The sequence below is a fragment of the Eschscholzia californica genome, unplaced genomic scaffold, assembly GCF_041429995.1.
Source record: "Eschscholzia californica isolate CP2 unplaced genomic scaffold, dmEscCali1.0.p SCAF_3, whole genome shotgun sequence".
In the NCBI taxonomy this organism is placed as follows: Eukaryota; Viridiplantae; Streptophyta; class Magnoliopsida; order Ranunculales; family Papaveraceae; genus Eschscholzia; species Eschscholzia californica.
The window spans coordinates 42,306,133-42,325,887 of record NW_028238420.1 but is presented as its reverse complement, the minus strand read 5'-3'; the positions used below and the strand labels follow the sequence as shown (position 1 = coordinate 42,325,887).

At 36.7% G+C, this 19,755-nt stretch overlaps 5 protein-coding genes across 6 annotated transcripts; 4 read left to right on the top strand and 1 right to left on the bottom strand.

Annotated features, from left to right (window-relative positions):
- The first annotated feature begins 760 nt into the window (after positions 1–760).
- Positions 761–3,494, top strand: LOC147550478 (putative protein phosphatase 2C 27). The gene is made up of 4 exons (XM_086670970.1): positions 761–1,183; positions 1,757–1,957; positions 2,259–2,470; positions 2,710–3,494. Exons 1-4 carry the CDS (start codon positions 992–994, stop codon positions 3,299–3,301), a joined length of 1,197 nt encoding a protein of 398 aa, XP_086527096.1. The 5' UTR covers positions 761–991; the 3' UTR covers positions 3,302–3,494.
- An 806-nt stretch (positions 3,495–4,300) lies between these two features.
- On the top strand, positions 4,301–5,821 carry LOC147550477 (uncharacterized). 2 transcript variants are annotated; one of them, XM_086669104.1, is made up of 3 exons: positions 4,301–4,996; positions 5,121–5,227; positions 5,310–5,821. In XM_086669104.1, the coding sequence occupies exons 1-3, from the start codon at positions 4,853–4,855 to the stop codon at positions 5,629–5,631; spliced, it is 573 nt and encodes a 190-aa protein (XP_086525230.1). In that variant the 5' UTR covers positions 4,301–4,852; the 3' UTR covers positions 5,632–5,821. The 2 variants fall into 2 exon arrangements, with proteins under 2 accessions (XP_086525230.1, XP_086525231.1); XM_086669105.1 differs by having other exon boundaries at positions 4,335–4,996; positions 5,124–5,227.
- Positions 5,822–7,533: 1,712 nt separating this feature from the next.
- Positions 7,534–10,988, top strand: LOC147550476 (hydroxyproline O-arabinosyltransferase 1-like). The gene is made up of 8 exons (XM_086669103.1): positions 7,534–8,135; positions 9,302–9,369; positions 9,462–9,663; positions 9,745–9,842; positions 9,933–10,002; positions 10,231–10,302; positions 10,383–10,496; positions 10,580–10,988. The coding sequence occupies exons 1-8, from the start codon at positions 7,725–7,727 to the stop codon at positions 10,637–10,639; spliced, it is 1,095 nt and encodes a 364-aa protein (XP_086525229.1). The 5' UTR covers positions 7,534–7,724; the 3' UTR covers positions 10,640–10,988.
- Positions 10,989–12,435: 1,447 nt separating this feature from the next.
- Positions 12,436–12,933, top strand: LOC147550475 (uncharacterized). The gene has a single exon (XM_086668460.1). The coding sequence runs from the start codon at positions 12,436–12,438 to the stop codon at positions 12,931–12,933; it is 498 nt and encodes a 165-aa protein (XP_086524586.1).
- Positions 12,934–14,601: 1,668 nt separating this feature from the next.
- On the bottom strand, positions 14,602–19,535 carry LOC147550474 (uncharacterized). Its single transcript, XM_086671553.1, has 5 exons — positions 18,867–19,535; positions 16,879–16,929; positions 15,753–15,815; positions 15,581–15,649; positions 14,602–15,469 (listed from the first exon to the last, which is right to left on the bottom strand). The coding sequence occupies exons 1-5, from the start codon at positions 19,263–19,265 to the stop codon at positions 15,188–15,190; spliced, it is 864 nt and encodes a 287-aa protein (XP_086527679.1). The 5' UTR covers positions 19,266–19,535; the 3' UTR covers positions 14,602–15,187.
- Between the last annotated feature and the right edge of the window lie 220 nt (positions 19,536–19,755).

The following is a 19,755-nucleotide window of genomic DNA, read 5'->3' as shown; positions in this document are numbered from 1 at the left end:
ATCTACAAACAAATATTAAAAAGATATCCGTGAATTTAAATTACAGTTGTAAAACACAAATTTTTCTATTGATGTAGTTTTCGACTCGTTAGAATTCATTGTTTTTGTAATTCTAAAACTTGTTAAGTTAGAAAAAGTTTGAAGGACGCAAAGAAAAATTGTTGTATAAATGTTATGAAATTGTATCAATACTCAAATAGAATCACTCAATAAAATTTATTAAGTTGTTAGTTGTAGATTCGATCAATTTATTAGTTAATGACCAAATGACAAATTATCATGATATAGAGGCTAAATGAGGTTTACTCGACTGAAGTAAAATCACATTTTCACAATCGTTGACGTTTCAACAACACACATTTTGACAAATCAAGAGATCACAAATGCGACTCTCATTAGAGTTGGAAACCCATGACCGATTACAACCGAATTACTAAAAGTATAATCAATGACCTGCAAAGTAATTTTTTTATATTTTAGTGTGTATGAACGATAGATTCTAACTCCTTTGAGAATCGAAACTCTGACATCATAGAATAGATGCACACCCAACTAGCTCAATAGTTAGTGAGCATATTGTTGTCTTTTGTACTCCTCTAATTGACTAATTCTATTGTATAAAAAAAAATTCAACCAAAAATCACTCATTTGATAAACAGTCTAGGGAGTAGTCCTAAACGGACAGTCCAGAGAAATTGTGGAATAAAAAACTGACTTTTTCTCTTCACCGACTTAACCGTATTCTTAGAATATCGCCCGTAACGTCACAGCCCCCAACGTCACAACCCCACAAAACTGTTACATTGTTACCACCCAAGAAATATCTAGACTTCTACTGCAACTTGTAATCTTCTCTCCCTCTCTCTCTCTCTCTCTCTCTCTCTCTCTCTCTCTTATATAAATAAAAGTATTTATCTCCATTTCTATCTTCTAAAAGGTTCACAGATTCTGGGAATCTTCTGTTTTATTACTCAAACAACTTCTTGAAATTATGTGTATTAAAGAATCAGAACAAGCTGGGGAAACAATGAATGAAATGGGTCTAAGTGAGAAAGGAAAGCCATGGACTTTAGATTCAGAATTCCTCAATACCCAATTCAAAAATTTAGATATCAATTTGCCTAATGATCCTGTAGGTCTAAATTTTTCCCCAAATCAACCAGTTATCAACAATTCATCTCCTGTAAGTAGTTCAATTTTGATCTGGAAACTAATTTTCTGTAGAAATTGAAGTTTGGGTATCTGAGAAATGATTGTTCAAGTTAATTTTTCTGGGGGTTTGATGATTTTATAGTTATTTCATGAGTTTTCTTTTAATTTGTTGATTGTTGAAAGTTTCAATTGGACATCATTTAACTAAAGTTTAGATCTTTTTATATGGGTAGTCTAGGATTTTACCTTTCTAGTTGAATTTAGAACTCTTAATGGTTTTCCCCTAATCTAGAAATTATGATTACTATCTCTGATTTTTTTGTTGTTATTTTAGGATAATGATCTAGAAAGTTCATAAATTGTTCTTCTTTCCCTTTTGGGATTTTTGTGGTGGTAACTTTATTAGTATTTTAGTTTTAAATGAATTGATTAGGGTAGGATCTGAAACCAATTTACTGGGTCAAGATATAACCATGCTTTGATATATATAGCTTAGATTGGGAAGTAATAACTTGATAGCTGGATTGAGTTTGAGATTGTGTTTTGATGTATTGGCAAATCATCATATTCAATTGTGTTAATTAAGACTTAACTTGTTTAACAGCTAGAGAGTATATGTGAGAACAAGGTCACCATGAACGACGAACTGACTCAATTACCGAGCTTTACACCTGCTATCCGATCAGGAGAGTGGTCGAATATCGGTGGACGGGAATATATGGAAGATACCCATGTCTGCATTGTTGATATGGCTAAGAAATTTGGTCGGAAAACCCATGGTGGAGAAGCTATTTCTTTCTTTGGTGTAAGTTCCGATTTCCACAGTATTTGTAATATGGTTTTCATTCATAGACCAAATGGGATTGTTATGCTATGTTATTGTTGAATTGGTCCTCCCTTGCCCTCTGACAATGAAGACCGAAAACCCTGTTTAAACTAATGCAGGACCTAATTTAGCTCCATTTGGATCATACAATGAAGAACCCTTTAGTTTGGCGGACTCAATTGAAAATATGAATCGAATAAAATTTCTTAGCCACATCAAAACACCACATTTATGGCATCCAACTTAGACAAAAATATCTAAAATGCTCTTGTTCTAACAGGTGTTTGATGGCCATGGAGGAAAGGATGCTGCTCACTTTGTTCGTGACAACTTGCCACGAATCATAGTTGAGGATGCCAACTTCCCTCTGGAACTTGAGAAAGTAGTCACGAGGTCGTTTATGGAGATCGACTCTGTCTTTGCAAAGAGATGCGCTCTTCAGTCGGCTCTTTCTTCTGGCACAACGGCTCTCACTGCGATGATATTTGGAAGGTCGAATAGCTTATCCTTTCAAATATAAATATTAAACAATTTATATATATGCTAAGTTGACACTCGTTGAAAACAGAATTTGATCATTGTTTCAACTATTTTCGAGATCTAATATTTTTGCATAATTGTGAAATGTTGAGATTGGATGGTCAGATGACTTGTGTCAATTCGTGTGTCAAAAGAATTCGCGTGTCAATCTAGCGGTGTCCTTACACACCTATTGCAAAATGTCTTTACAGGTCTTTACTAGTTGCTAATGTCGGAGATTGCCGAGCAGTTCTGTCAAGACTTGGAGTAGCTATAGAATTGTCTAAAGATCACAGACCTTGTTGTGTGAAGGAAAAAAAGCGAGTTGAATCACTAGGAGGCTATATAGACGACGGATATTTAAATGGTCAATTGGGAGTCACTCGGGCTCTCGGTGATTGGCACATCGAAGGTTTGAAGACAAAAGAAACAGGTAAAGAACAAAGTGGACCATTAAGTGCTGAGCCAGAACTTAGACTGATAACACTAACGAAAGACGACGAGTTCTTAATTATAGCAAGTGATGGATTTTGGGATGTATTTAGAAGCCAAAATGCTGTTCATTTCGCAAGGAGAAGACTCCAAGAACACAACAATGTGAAGCTTTGTTGCAGAGAAATGGTGGAAGAAGCGATTAAACGAGGCGAAATCGATGACTTGACTATGGATAATCTCACAGTTGTGATGGTATATTTTCACTCTGATCCACCTCCTTCTGTTGTAGTACCTAGTTATAGATCTAGAATGAGAAGGAGTATATCTGCAGAAGGATTAGAAAGTGTTAAATGTTTCTTAGAAGGTTAATTAGTACTCATAATTATTTAGTCTGGATGTAAAATCCCATATTGAATGCCCATCTTCCTCTCTGAGACAGCAATTGGTATTTCTGGAAGAAAATTTGTAAGTTTTTAAGTGTGTCAATTATACAAAACATAAACTTTTCGGTGACGGGGACAAACCCAATCATAAATCACAATTGTTTATTTCGAATCATAAATCACAATTGTTTATTTCGAATTTGTATGTCTAACTACAGAATAGATATTTCATCAAACGGGAGTGCTACATGTACAAAGTCCTTGACAAAATTCATAACTTAATGACTGATTTTCACTAAAAGACAAGTTGATCAAAGTTTTTCAAAGTTTGACTTTGATCGGGACCGTTCACTTAGTATTTTGTCAAGAATCTTGTCAAAGATTCTTTGTACATTTAGCATTTTTCAATAGCGCCACCTAGGAAAGAGAAACTCTATTCATACTTGACACATTAAATTAATTGAGATTTCATAAAAAAAAATCTTGTGTGCCCATATAACTTCCCCCGACGACCAGACCTAAATTCTAATAAAGGCTAAGAGCTGGACAAGTGGGTTAAGTAACCTGAGCACAACCCAATAGGGCTTAATATATATGCCTCCAAAGTAGGGGAAGTTATGGGGCACTCAATTTTCATGAGCCTTTCATTCATGCACTTTCCCTTTTCAACATCACTCGGCCCACACCCTTTGGAACCTAGGTCACCAATTCAAGTTGTTCCATCATCTCAAGGAAGATGATTGGCTACTCAAGTAATTGACTCCTTGATATGCCAATTCAGTATTATCTTCTAAATGTAATTACATTTAAAATTTTATCTTGAATATGACTTGGCATCCACCAAGTTAGAAATGTAGCTTGAAAGAATTTTAATTGGAGACCAGATCAAAAGCCACATAAAAAATAGAAAGGTAGTGCGATCCATAAGAACTACATTTTGAATTTAAAATATCTATTAATTAGTTGCATTACCGCATTGAAAAATGGTTTTAAAATGTCTACAATATAGCTACAAAAAAGGAGGCACATGCTAGTAGGAGGGAAACAAAGCTCTTGAAACAAAAACCTAACAACTTAGAAGATAGAAAGTATAAGGTTTGGTATGTCACATAACTCTTATGTCTCATCCATCTATTCTCATATTTGTTTGGTTTATAAATCCTATACTGTTTGTTTTTGATAAAGAACAAGAAAATTATATGAAAACAAATTCCAAGTTAAACAAAACTTCATTATGAAAGAGGAAATAATAACTAGCAATGGAGGAAGATGAAATTACATGAAAATGATGGAGAAAAGAGTTGGGTTTTCTTCACCAATAATCAATTGGGTGGCCCCCTCTTTTGTCTGCCATTATCATGTTAAATCTTTTCATCATAATTCTTCTTCACTTATATATTTATTCACTCTCTAGCTTCAACTCTTCAATTATATACTAGAAACTTTAAAGAAGGAGAATAACATTGGACTATAGAAACAAAGATGATGAAAATTTTCTAACTTTCTTTTTCGTTTTTTGGTGCGTAAAATCGTGGGTATGGCTGGGATGCTACCCGGGGTTGAATGTGCTCGAAGAAGACGATTTCATCAAGGAGGATGGAATACTTACTTACGAGGAACGAGGCATTCGTCTTTCTGTCTCTATACTAGTAGCCATGAAACCCATCTCAACTCAAACTTGGTAATTAACATTCTTTATAATTAACTCATATATACTTCAAAAATTCATATGGCTCAAGTTAACCTTCTTTTTTTTTTTGCAAAATGTTAACCTAATATTTGAAAGTTTTAAAAATGAAATTTAGCAGAGAAACATGACAAATCATCAAAATTCTCAAGATGAGAAGCTTGGGAGTGTAGTTAGAGAAGCAAAGGAAAGATTGGATGAAAAGTTCAAAAATACCCTAAGAAGGTAAAGAAGGAAAAAATATGTTAGGGTTCTTGCCATTTAAGTACTTGGAAATATTTTCATGTATATTTCTTCTTAAATGCAGGTCTAATATTAAAGAGAGGAAGAAGAGTGATGAGAGTGGTGGGGTTTTAAGGCCATTAGTTGATGAAGAATTGAAAAAAGATAAGGTAGTGTTTGGATTGAAGAAGATTAGTACCAGTAGTTTATCATCAAAGATAACTATTAGTGGGCCAAAGTATAGATGGAAATCGACGAACCAAGACGAGTGTGTTGTTTGCTTAGAGAAGTTTGAGTCGGGCGAGAACTTGATTAAACTTCCTTGCTCACACCGTTTCCATTCGCGGTGCTTGGTTCCTTGGCTAGAAACTAATGCTCATTGCCCTTGTTGTAGATTAGGGATCTAATTAGTTCATGAGTAGTACTTGCAAACCATAAACATGAAGGCAAGGTCTTACTTAAGGGAATCTCAATATATATATTTTTGTTATTTTTCTTTAGTTGGTTTTTCAAGATATATGATGTAGCAAAATAAAATATTACTACTTCTGTTTTATGAAATTTTGTATCAAAAAAGAAATCTTGAAGTTTCAAAAAGATCATGTGGGGAACCTTAGTGTTAGATATTAAACTAGTTTTTTTTTTTTGAACTTGTTAGATATTAAACTAGTGGGCTTCTAAACATTTTTCTTTTATAGTTAGTAGAAAGATTATTTATTGGTAGGATTATTGCTAGATTGTTGAATGTGGATCTAACATTGTTAGTGAGCGGATTTAACGAACAAAATTAAAGATGGGAAGATGATCCTACATGGGCCTAAACAAATAGTAGCCTGAAATGACCCGAAAAACTCATTGTTGATGTGATAATAACATCATGAAACAATTGACCTTGTTAGATCATTCAGACCACTTTTTATCGGACACGTAGCTTTATTGTTCAGAAAATCTTCTAGTGGTTCCAATATGAATTGTAGCAGTCCAATAAAAGAAGTCTAATTTAGAAGAAAAATCCATACATGAAGGATGGTGACTAGTGCAAGGGAACCCTAATATCCAAGCAACTAAATGGAATGAATGATTCTTGTGGAAATGAAAGTCATTGTCCATTGTTGTCTAAGAAAGGACCTGCTAGGCTGCCACCCAATAATTCAAATTTTTTTACAGGAGGGGCCAAGGCTTGGCATCTAAGCTCATATAGTCATATATATTACTAGGTGGGAACAATGATATGATATGTGAAGTATAAATTTCATTTCTTTCATTTTATTAGTAGATCAACAATATTAAGTTTGACTATAAATTTATAAGATATACAAACTTAATAGAACTCATAGAACTCGTGAATTCTCTAACACGATATCAATAGCTCATTTTCTAAGCTCAATAACTATAAGAGAGATAATGTAAAGTCTTAAGCTTTAGGATTGCTATTGTTTTCGTTTTTGACACACACGTTTGCTCAACGCAAGCTCCACGAGTCCACCAGAAAAGATTTCAACATGAATTAAATTTGAGTGTTCACATATGGTATTAGCTTAGACACTACCCAAAACGATTCTGAGACTATCACAGACAATATATATTTGTGTCATTTTCAGCCACAGATTCTACGTAACTTTGCCGGGCAATGAAGGGAATGTAAGATACAGTACTATACTGATGTTATAGTACTCTAAATATGCTACACCAAAGATGATCAAATGCATTTGTATTTGGTGTTCTTTGCGCGACCTGCCTATGGGTGGAACGTGGTGCCTAAACCGATGAGCACGAATAGGAAAGTTATAAGCAATGCAACTATAAAATCATACAGAGAGTTCAATCCCGGCTCAGGAAAAACGTTGCGAACATGCTTGACACATGCGAGTCGGACAAGAAGTTACATTTCCACTGGTTTTTTTTTTATGAGAATTTCCACTGGTTGATAAGTGAGAAACATGCATAAACCTGCTCTTCCGAGGGGAACACCAACTAGAAACCAACGACATCCCTAACAATGATCAATAACTAGAACGGGAAAAGTTCCACACCCAAACAACTCCCAACGGTGATGGTGTGCCCGACCAGTCTCCTGGCTGAATCCCAGTCAGGTGACGTGGCCGGTCCAGATTTAGAGAGAGAGAAAGAGCCAGTCTAAACTCTCTCTAAATATGAACCGGCCGCGTCACCCAGGCGGGATTCAGTCGGGTGACTGCCCGGGCATACCATCATTTTTGAACAACTCCAGTCCTTCCCACAAAGGCGCACATTAGTAACCTTTCACCAATTCAAAACTGAATAAGAGGCTTATTATAGAAAAACTCTATGCTCTCCACTATAATACGCGGATGCGTACACAACCAATAGGAAGCTCACAGTCGTCAACCATGTCAATTGTCAACTACCACTTCTCTCCCTCTCTCCAGCAAGCTCATAGAAACCCCAAAGAAGTCTTCTTTCTTCTTCTTCTAAAAACTTCTCTGCAACTTGATAGAGAAAATAGAGAGAGAAAACAGAGATGGGTTGTGGGAGTTACTTTTATACTCTCCTCATAACTTTCTCAGTAGCTCTAATAACATACAATGTTATAATAGCTGCAAATTCTCCACTTAATAGACATGATTTACCTGAACCTAGAAACTCATTATCTTCATCACTAATATCAATTGATCCTGTAATTAAGATGCCAAATGGTAGATCTAAACCTAAAACAGAGAAGAGGCTTTTTCATACTGCAGTTACATCTTCTGATTCTGTTTATAATACATGGCAATGTAGAATTATGTATTATTGGTTCAAGAAGTTTCAAAATGGACCTAATTCTGAAATGGGTGGATTTACTAGGATTTTGCATTCTGGAAGACCTGATAAGTATATGGATGAGATCCCCACTTTTGTTGCTCAACCTCTTCCTTCAGGAATGGATCAGGTATAATTCATGTGGGTTTTCGAATTTTGCTTATTTCTTTACACTGATTATGCATTTTGAGTTGTGGGTTTTTTTGAATTTGTTTTAATTGCTTACTTGAGAAGAAATTAGGGTTACTTAGGATTTGGGTAATTTATTTATTAGGGTTGTGGCTTGGGGGTTATTCCACTTTTATATGAAGACTTAATTAAAGAAATGTGAAACATGTTTGCCGCACTAGAATGAAATGTGTTACCAAGAATAGCGATCTAGTAATGTGATTCCTAGTAATCGATGTACCTCACTATATTGTTTGATTTTGGTCAAGAATAGGGTTTGTAGAGATTGATTTTGTTCGTAGATTATTTGATTGTGGTCGATTCCAAGTGAAATAGAATTGCGAACTTACCCACCTCCTTGGTTTGGGATCCCCCTTGGTTGGGTCAAGAATAGGTTATGGTAGAGATTGATTTTGTCCATAGATTATTCGATTGACGATTCCAAATTCAAGGGAATTGCAAGCCGACCCACCCCCTGGATTTCAGATCCCTCCTTAAGAAAGAATATCTTTCTCCCTTGAAATATGATTCCTGTCTATCATTTAGAACCCATTGGGCCTAACTCTCATTGAAAACTGGCGACGTGGGATAACAACTCCCCTCAACGCCATGTCTGACACCCCCCTCCAAGCAGACTAAGATTACTAAGTCCCAACCTACCCCTGAAAAACTAGCTTTAATACCATGTTAAAGCCCATTATATCAAACACTCCTTGAAAACCGACCTACAAGGATTACCCAAGGCTTATCTACTTTGCAAATTCTAGTGCCAAGGCTATGTGGGATAATGCTAATGCAGAACTCCATTCGGAACGCGTTTGCCGTAATCACATTACATTCCTGCACACCAATCATGGGCTAAGCATGTAAAGCACTAATTTCTCCCTACTTCAACCATGATATAACCTCCCTGAGTAGTTGGAGGCTATGACTTACGAAATTATGCTATTCATGCTTTGGCGACAGTATAACTAGTGTATTTGAAGATTTCACTTGATTTTAAGGGATAATTTCCTTTGGCAACATATGGAGGTTTCATGACATTGTATTGTTTCTTTATGGTATTCATTGAGAGTGACAAAGTTTTCTTTTAAATCACGTATCTCGATTCTCAATTGTCGATATCAGGGTTATATAGTCCTAAACAGACCATGGGCGTTCGTTCAATGGCTCCAAAAGGCGGACATCAAAGAAGAGTATGAAATTTTTTGTTCTAACTTTGAGTTGTGTGCATATTGAGTACAACATTGCCTTGATAAAGGTCCATGGTTGCTCACTTTCCATGCAGTTATATACTAATGTCTGAACCGGATCATGTTATTATCAAGCCAATACCAAATTTATCAAAAGATGGACTTGGAGCTGCATTCCCTTTCTTTTACATTGAACCCAAGAAGTATGAGACCACTCTCAGAAAGTTCTTCCCCGAGGATAAGGGGCCCATTACCAATATCGACCCAATAGGAAATTCTCCTGTTATTGTTGGGAAGGTGCATATTTTCTCTTCTTTGATTCACTGACGAGGTGTACTTCAGTATCCACTTTTTCCTTATTTCGGTGAATGGATGTAGGAGTCTCTTAAGAAGATTGCTCCCACATGGATGAACGTTTCTTTGGCAATGAAGAAGGATCCTGAGGCAGATAAAGCTTTCGGTTGGGTACTTGAGATGTAAGCATATTTCCTCACGGAATCACAGTTTTATCTTGTCAAATAACTTTCACTGGTTCGTCATTGTCGTTTCTTTATATTGATACTAAGGTACGCTTATGCTGTTGCATCTGCTCTCCATGATGTTGGTAACATCTTGTACAAGGACTTCATGCTTCAGGTTAGAATGTTAGATAAGCTTGTTATTCAATTCTTTTATCTCATGAAACAACATAGGAAAAATTGGAGCCTAGCAAAGGATCTTATCAATCATTAGGTTGTAGTGTTCCGAAATGATCTCAAATCAAAAGAGAAAAAAGGAAAGGAAAGAAACTTACCCAGTTGCATATTGTCATTATCTAATTGTTTTTGGTGACTCAACTAACTGTTGCTAGTGTCTGATATGAAGCCTCCATGGGACACAGAACTCGGGAAGAAGTACATAATTCATTATACTTATGGATGTGACTATGACATGAAGGTAATGCTCAGCTGTAAAGTCAGTCTTCTTTATGCTTTACTCTTGGACTGTGATAAAAAAAATCCATGCTGCAATTCCAGGGTCGATCCACATACGGAAAGATAGGAGAATGGAGGTTCGACAAAAGATCGTATGGTACTACCTCACCTCCAAGAAATCTAACAATGCCTCCACCTGGTGTGCCGGAAACTGTTGTATGAATCTTCTGATCTTTGGGTTTCTGTTTTGTTGTATTTTATAATTTTTATTCTAGATTTTGATGTTAAAAACTTTGCAGGTGACTCTTGTGAGAATGGTGAATGAAGCGACAGCCAATATTCCTAATTGGGGATCATGAGAAACGACGTCTTTGTAGTATCTGGATAAGGATGACAAGTTGTTGTCCAAGTAGTCAAGTTTTTGTGATTTCTTTGGATAAATAGATCAGAAATCCTGCTCCTCTTAGTAACAACTTGTACCCGGGGCCGGGGATACTAAAACAGGAAAGCGAAACATTTTAGCTGAAGAAGAGTCGAAATTGACTAAGTAAACTTTCGGTTTCATTTTTACTTGCTGGTTGCCTCCTTGGAGATGATGTGCTTAGTTAGTACTTGAGAGGCCCCTCGATTTGTTTGTGTATTTAACTTTTTGAGTTTTGGTGGTGATTATGAAGAAACTTGAATCAATAATAAAATCCATTTTACACATTATTGCTTCTCAATGAGTAGAGATGTTTAGTTTTTCTTTTTGTGTACTTAAGTTTAAATCTAATGCACATCTTATTTAAAAGGGAAATATCCAATTGAAAAGTGAAATGTCATATTTAAATGTGAAAAGCTAAGTATTAGTGAAATTTTACACTAAAAAGTTACGTATTAATACGTACCACATTGAAAACTAAAGTATTGAATATGATCACTTTCAGGGTAATCTATGCAAGAGAACGTCGACACTGTGTTTACACCGAACAATTCAGTGTTCTATCTGATTCGTATAACGAACACAATGGTTTTAGTGAGTAGAGATTTTTTACCTTTTCTTTTTCATCTGTTTGGGTAAACTTCGATTGTTCTTTTAATATAGTTAGTGTATATCTTTTCTGTAGTTTTTTTTGATGAAATATCTATTCTGTAGTTAGACATACAAATTCGAAATAAACAATTGTGATTTATGATTCGAAATAAACAATTGTAATACTCAATTCAAAATACCTTTCCAACGTAACACACGAAAAACTCAACATTTACTTTAGATTTATTCTTTGTTTTTATTTTAATATATAAACTGGTGATGCGAACCAATTGAGATGTTGAGTTTTCTTTTGATTATCTCAGTATTTATTGTTGTCACATCACATTGAGATTCAAGTTGAGTGTTGCATTGGAGAGTGTTTTTTGCTAAAAACTCAAGTAATCTTATGTGTCAATTTGAATTTTTCAAGTTAAGTGTTGCATTGGAGATGCTCTTATACTTCGTAAATAATTATTGACCACATCAATTGTTAAACACATACAAGAAAAAAAAAAATCATCAACTGTCGTCTTCTTAATCAGCTCTACGACTCCTTCGGCACCACAACTACTGTGTTCTATCCTTCGCCATCACAACCACTGTGTTCTATTGTCGACTCAGGCTTTTGTTCGCATAAAACCTGGCCACCTCAACCACAAACACTGTGTCCCGTCGTCGACGGAGGGTTTCGTTCACATGAACCCAGGCCACCACAACCACCATGTGTCTATCTCTGTCGATGGAGGCTTTGATTCGCTTAAACCCTCACCTCAGCAAACACTTGAATTAGTGACAGTAAATACAAAGTCAATCCATTAGCTGTAATATTTAAAATTTCTTCCCATCTAAAGACGCCCCTTTTCGCTAAAGCCACATCTTTTCCAAATGCACACCATATAATTGACGAAAATACCCTTTAAGAATTAGTAGTATTAAAAAACGCGGAATTAACAAAACCGCCAACACGCACGTCCCACTGTTTTATCTCCAAGGTTTGTGATTCAGCCGCAATACCCGCGTCCTTATCCGCCTTTTCAGATACTTAGGAGTTAGGAGTACTATTTTACCTTTTCTATCTCTCTCTCTCTATTCACTCTCATTGATTTCTTCTTCTCTTCTCTCTCTAGAAATTTCCCCTATCCAATGGAAGACTATCGATTAGGCGGCGTTGTTAGTACTGGTTCATCTCCTCTCAAACATAAACACCGACCTAATCTTTGCATCTCTTGTTGTTTCGGTAATAATAACAATCGTAACCACCACGAAATTTTAGAATCATCACCAACATCAAATGATCAAAAACCTAGTTTGATTAAATCTCCAACTTCATGGCTTAAATCCAGAGTTCATAATCATCAGAATCATCATGAGTTTCCTGAGTTCAAAGAAAAATGTAAGAATTTGTTCTGTAAGATGGGTAGAGTTCGGAGACATTCAGGTGATTTTAAATATGATCCTTTGAGTTATGCTCTTAATTTTGATGAAGGTTTAGATGAAATTCAAGGTGATGAATTTCCATCAAGGAATTTTTCTTCGAGATTACCACGTTCGCCTCCGATTCCATCACCACCTGGAAAGAAAGTATCATCATCTTCACCATCATCTGTTATGGTTCGTAGAGAGATCACTGCCTTTAGTTAGGGTTTCGATTGAAATCGACAGGGATCAATCTATTTCTACTTGTTTACTCTTCACATTCCCAATATATAATATTCTTATTTTATGAATTTGAATATCTTTCTCTCATTGTTTTAATCTGTATGGCTTTTTTTTTTTTTACTGGATTGAAGTTTTACTTTTTGATTTTCGTTTTACTGGGATGACCCATTTATGTAAAGGGAGTTTATTCTTAGTTTAGTGCTCAAAATGGGATTTAGAGAAAAAAAAAGGCGTTTCCTCTAAAACCTTATTTTAGGTTGCCCTAATATCATCTCCATTAATGAAATCTTAATACTCCAAATCGCATTTCATGATAGTGGTCCACGTGTGGGTATTCTGCTCTGGGGGATCCCATCCACAGATGGGTGGGTTAACACGGATGGGGCCTTCACATACTTGTGGAGAGGATACGGGGGAACTCCGAGTGCGAGCCCATTGTCGCGGTACTAATGCAAGGGGTACGGTTGGGCGAGAATTGCTACTGCATACAAATAAGAATCCTCTAAAAAGTACGAATAATTTGAAAAGTACGAATAATTAGAAATCTTAGAGTTATGGGCACGGCTAGAGGAGTGCACAATAGTACACGTGTACATACAGGGAGATAAATCGAGCGCACAAGTTATACTGAGATGGCACCAAACGACTTCCCGGCCAAATGACTTCTCGGGGGATTTACATAAGATTATTAGGGATGATAGAAAAAGAGGTGTACTGAGAGTGCCACATTAGCTTGTTTTGTTTATTGAGTTCTTTTAGATTTTATTCCTTGTATTGTTTGATTTCCTTGGTCTTTTAAAGTTTTTTCCTATGTAAGGTACAGGCCATCTCCCGTTTGACAAATTCAAATAATAAAATCCATAGATGGGTGGCCTTGCCTCGGGGTCATGATTAATAGTAAAATTTTACTATTTTACTACTAGGATCGCATTTCATAATGGGGTTCAGTATAATCCCAATCCAGATGGGTGGGCTAGCCTTGAGGTCATGATAAATGATACAATTTAATAGAGGAATCACATTTCTTAATAGTATTCAGCATACTGTAATTTCGGCTCTGAGATCCCAACCCAGAGAGATGGGTAGGTTTGCCTTTAGATCATTTTAGGTCATGTTTAAGTGCCTTGAGATCATGTAAGGTCATGTTTCAGTAATATAATCTTAATACTACAAATCACATTTCATAACCGTGTTCCATATACAGTACCAATCCCAACTCAGAGTTGTGATGGCTGGGCTTGCCTTGAGGTCATGTTTACTAATAAGAACTTGGTACTAGAGGTCGTATTTCATGATGGCTTTTAGTGTTAAGTAATTTACCACCACCTTGGCCCAACATAGCTAGATGGGTTGACTCGCAATTCTAAAAAAAGTTGAATCGCTACCAGTGTTATTCGTGATTAAACCAGTAAGGTATTGCTATTACCAAAATCACATTATAGAATTGTTATCCTGAATTACATTTGTCCGATCTGCAGTCTCTAATGTGCGGCAGAGGAGATGCTATACTATCACTCAACAAAAACACGAAGGTGATATGACCCAACAGTAGGAGTTTAGGACAAATAAGTTCCCGGAAGAAGACATTAGAGAGAGAGAGAGAGGCAGACGGTTTTAAACAGATAAATGTAAGTGGGCTAATTAGGCCGATTTTCTGTTAAGCTGGAACAAATTCTATAGTTTTCTCATAATGATAAAAAAGCAAACTGAGTTTTACCAAGTAGTATGATTTGAACACTACCAAATAAGAATATTCGCCCGAGTAAACAAGCTTACCCACTCCACAGGCATAGCTTTTATACTTGCTTTATCAGCCTATAAAACGATTTAGAACACAGATAAAATGGATCCCAATATCAAAGAGGGCTGAAATGTTCTCCAACCAATAGTCATATACCTGTGATGTCGATGTTGTCGATGGTGGTATAGCGTTAGAACTCGTATCTCAATCAACCTGTCAAATCTCTCAATGTAGAACCAATATTTTCACATTTTCCTATTCATATTATCTTTTGAAATATCCATTACCCTTTTGAAGAATTAGCAATGCCCATTGAATTGTTATTTGTTCTAGCTTCTCAGTCTTCAATGGAAGATGGAGAATTCGTATTCACAGTTAGGGTTAAACTAAGCGCGTGCATAAACGTCTTTTACCACTACCCATTTCGATGATGATAGTATATGATATTTATGAATGTCGCATCTCTTACTTGTTTCAACTTTCTGGCTTCTTTCTTTAGCTCATTCCATATAAGATCTCAGTGCCAGAATCCTCCTCTATCGATACATTTAAATCCGGTAGCTCGAATATACTATCCTGAGTTTGAGGACAGGTAGGAAGAGTCGGCAGACATAACAGAGGCCTCTTTGTAGGTCCATCCGTATACCCTAATGTACCAACTATTGGTAACGAGGAAGGTGTCTGAGCAGTTTCTTTTCTGTTGAACTGATTATTGAGCCGTTCTTTTGATACATTAGCCAAGGTTGTGTGTTTTGATGTTTGAAATTGCGACTCAAGCTGCAAAAACAGAGATTGTATGTTATTCTCGTTAACTGTTTCATCGCGTCTGCAATATATACCGAAAGAAGGTTAAGCAAATACTCAAAACGAAGCGAAAAAATTACTCACTTTCATTCGCTTTAGTCTAGTGTTTTTGGCCTTCTCTTGTTCCAAGGTGACTTTTAATGTTGCCAGTTCCTGTTGAAAGAATTCTCAAAATTGTTTTTCAAGTTTTCCAAAGAAGCTGTATCAAGAAGTACAAGAATTGGTTGAAACAGAAAAAGAAACACTGGTAACTTACCCGCTTCAATCGGATCTTTTCTGACAAGAACGAGTTCTCTGACTCTTTGAGCTCCGCGAAAGTCTGTTAACAAATAAAATCCTACTATTTAGAACCCGTGAAATTAATATCGCAACTCATAACAATAATGTCTTCAAGTCCTTTTGAATCGTAAGAAACCAAAACAACAACCAAGTTGAAGTTGAGTCATATAGACCCTTATGGCCTCGTCTAATAGGACAGGGGTCAAGAAGGCTACACCGTGTGATTGATGATAAACTAAATTGTCAACAAGTAGAATTTTGACCGTTCTAAGATCGTATAACATTCCCACCTATCACAAAATGGGTCTTCTTCATTCATATTAGAGGAGGGTCTACAAAATGAACGTCGAAGGGCAGTCATGGATAATTGTAGATGAAAGCGTCTTCAATTTAGACAGTCCACATTGTTCCCCTGGTAACCTGGTTGTATCATATAATCGATCTCATAATACCAAACCCCAGGGTCACAATGAGATTTTTGTATGAAAAGCGCAAGATTTAACATGTTCAATGGTACAATTAAACTCATGCTCATTATTTGAGAATAGTCCCACATAGAAAGGGAGCGTGGTTGTCAAGTACATAATATCCACTGCCAGATTGACGAGTACAAACTTCATAGGGTCCGCAAGCTAGACAAAATACTCTAAGCCCTTACACTTGTTAGACTCAAGGAGTTGTGAGGGTGTGTGGCGACATGGACATACAAAAGTCTAATTTCATAGTAGATGATATCGAGCACATCCACAATTGGAAATTGATTTGGGTGCCTCTAAAGGCGCCTTGGCACGTCCCCGTGGGCCTCAGACTGGCCTAATTCCGTGCTATTCAAGCTCGACAGACTAGGTCCTTGTCACGACCTTACTTCCTCGAAGGGCGCAAGGCATATGCGAGACACATTACAATGCATATAAACAAAAAGACACGTGCCATCGGCAATACACTCTTTCATCAAAAAAAAAAAGATGGCCATGACACTTGGACTGTTCTGTCCGTGGGGCGCAAATAGGGAAGCGGGCCAAGAGTAATTTTGTATGGCCCCGGTAGATAGATGCTCCCAATTTATATTGAGTTGGAGTTGTAGAAAATTATAACATTATTACCTTCTTCTTTCTTGATCTCCTGTTGGTAGTGAGTTCATTTGTACCATTTCCCTACACATACCAACCAACATAAAATTAGTTTATCTAAGTTGTGAAAATATCCTCAAATCAACCCAACCAAACACTTTCTTGAAAGAAATTAAATATTATCAACATTAAAATTTAAATTATTTATTAGAATATAGTATAATTAATTTGTAAAAGAAAAAAAATTCTACATAATTCAGTGGATCCCACCAGCATAAAACAATAAGCCTTTACCCTATACAACCAATAATTGGATGATTAAGATAGTTTCATCTTCTTCCATATTATTTTTGTTCATGCCTCTAGCCCTCTCTACTTATAACTTCTTTTTAGAGAGAGAAAGTGTGTGTATCCAAGTTTGTGTGTGGTCATGAGCTTTAACTTTCTCACGCATGAAAGTGGTTTCTTCTCTAATAAAAACTCTCTTTCTTCTCTCTCTCTATCTCTTACCCACTTTAGAGAGAGAAAGAGAGAGAGAGAGAGTCACGTGATAAATGAAGGTTCTTCTTTCTTTCTCTCTCTCTCTAAAAAAGAAGATGATAGTAGTATCTAATTCATACCAGGGGAGCGTGAAGAAGTTATGATCTACCCAACCCATACAATAATATTATATATGTTTGTCTCACTTTGTCATAATCTCCTCGAGATTAGTGAAGTCACTTTCAAAATCAACGGTGTAAGATCAAGGTATTTGTATAAGTTAGTTAAGATTATATACTGGGAGTATATAATAACTAATTCAAACAGCTGGATATTTCCTGGTTTCACGCATTTCACAAGGCAGAAAAGGTATCCAATAGAAGATGACACACGAAAGAGAATCACTTTAGAGTTTTAGAGAGAGATGAAGAAGAATTTAGAGAGAGAGAGAGAAGATTAGGAACAGAACCGACACACATAAGTGCCACTCCAACACCACAACTACCAGTAAAAAACGTAAAATTAACACAAACATTAGTCAATGTGGGACCATCATCTAACCCCTCAACCTGCCACACGACACCACGCCCACCGGAAAAATAGAATATCAATTTAACTCATTTGACCTTAATACCCTTATCTATTTCAATGGGAATCCATATTTTGACCTAAAGGTCAAAGGGTATTATCGTACATCTAATCTTGTAGCCCTATATGAAGAAGATGGATCTGAACTGCACCTGGGATATCTTTGCCGAATAATAACCGAAGATACCTCCGTTTTGATTTTGACAATATTACCCTTCGGCATGTGTTATATTTACGAGAATGGAGGTAGTTATAATTAGTAGATTTGTTGAAAAAGTAAAAGAAAATCAACCAGGAATGACAGGTGACTGAGAAAACAGCGATGGGTAAAAACGTGAGCAGGTTCATAAGTCCAACCAAAAAAAGGTTGTAATTAACTCATTCAGTCAGGGGTACTATCGTCAAAAAATCTGAAACAAGGAGTCTCAAAAGGCAGAAGAATGACCAATGATCTCCTGGAACAAAAATGACAAACATTCAATATCTAGGCCGAAATCAGACCTAAATAGTCAATGTTTTGAGTCTGAGTCAGCTCTCAAAGAAATTTCTGGCCCATGGACCACTCCGGTCTGATTTCGGCTGAGAGCTTCCGCCGGTCTATCAGGGTTGGGTCCAAGAAACCGGTTCAGGCTGGTCATCTTGCAAAAAAAGAACATTAGGTGACAAAGTTCTTGATAAGGGTAATTTCGTCAAAGCCATAGGAGAGAGAAAGAGGGACAATCGAAGTACACCCAAAAAGTCACCTCCCGCCGCTCCAAAAGCAACACCAACAATCAACCAACCCAACTACTGAGAAGAAAAGGCACACGAAAGTAATAACCCTAATCTATTGAGGGTATTCTCGTCAACCTAATTTAGTCATCCAAAATCCCAGTTGCCGGATACAATGACACCGAGGAAGAAATAAAAACGTAAAATGAAAACAAAAAAGCAGAAGAATCTAATAATCTAACCTTAGATCTCCCGCCGGAGGTGGCGGCGCTTACACCCTTAACAACCGTTTTACTTGAATCTTCGCAAACAGTAACATTATAACCACCGCCGTCGCCACCGCTTCCGCTAAGAGAAGTACCACCACCACCACTCCAAGAAAGCGGTGTAGTTGGACTCGCCCGAGTCAACGATTCACCTTGTTTTTTAATAAGGGATCGTTGGAGTATTTGTCTTGACCTAGGTAAACGCACACCCCACTCGATTAATGGGGTGGATATTTTTGTTGTTGGTGACACCGCCGATAAATCATCATCATCATCATCAGAATGTTTTAGACGTATCAATAGCTCTGCTACGATTGAATAATCTTTCATGGCTTCGTTTACCCACTCGTATTCTTCTCCTCCTCCTCCTCCCATTTTTCAGCCAGATGAGAGAGATTAGAGAGAGAAAGTGAAATAGAAGTAGATAGATAGAAAGAGAGAGAGAGGGAGAGAGAGGGGGGGATGGGAAAGAAAGAGTGTCGAATAAAACCAGTTGTAGTTGGGGGTGTTAAATTATATATATCCGGTTTTGTGGTTTTATGTGGCGTTGGATTAGATGCCAACCGGCCCTCATCTTCTCTTTTCTCTCTCTTGTCTTTTAATTCTCTCTATCTATCATATTTTTTTTCTGGGCCAGACTTAGTCGACACGTTTCACCATTCAAGTCATGCCTTTATTAACGTGGGATTGCTACGCTCTTTCTGACCAACAGTATTTAGGTCTAGCATTTTAAGGTTTCACATGCTCCATTAGGATAACCTTTTTGGGGAGACCTTCAATGGGACACTCTGCCTCAAAATTAAGAATTTTAGTAGACACTTAAATGACTACTTTTTTTTTGTTGAAGGACTTAAATGACTACTTA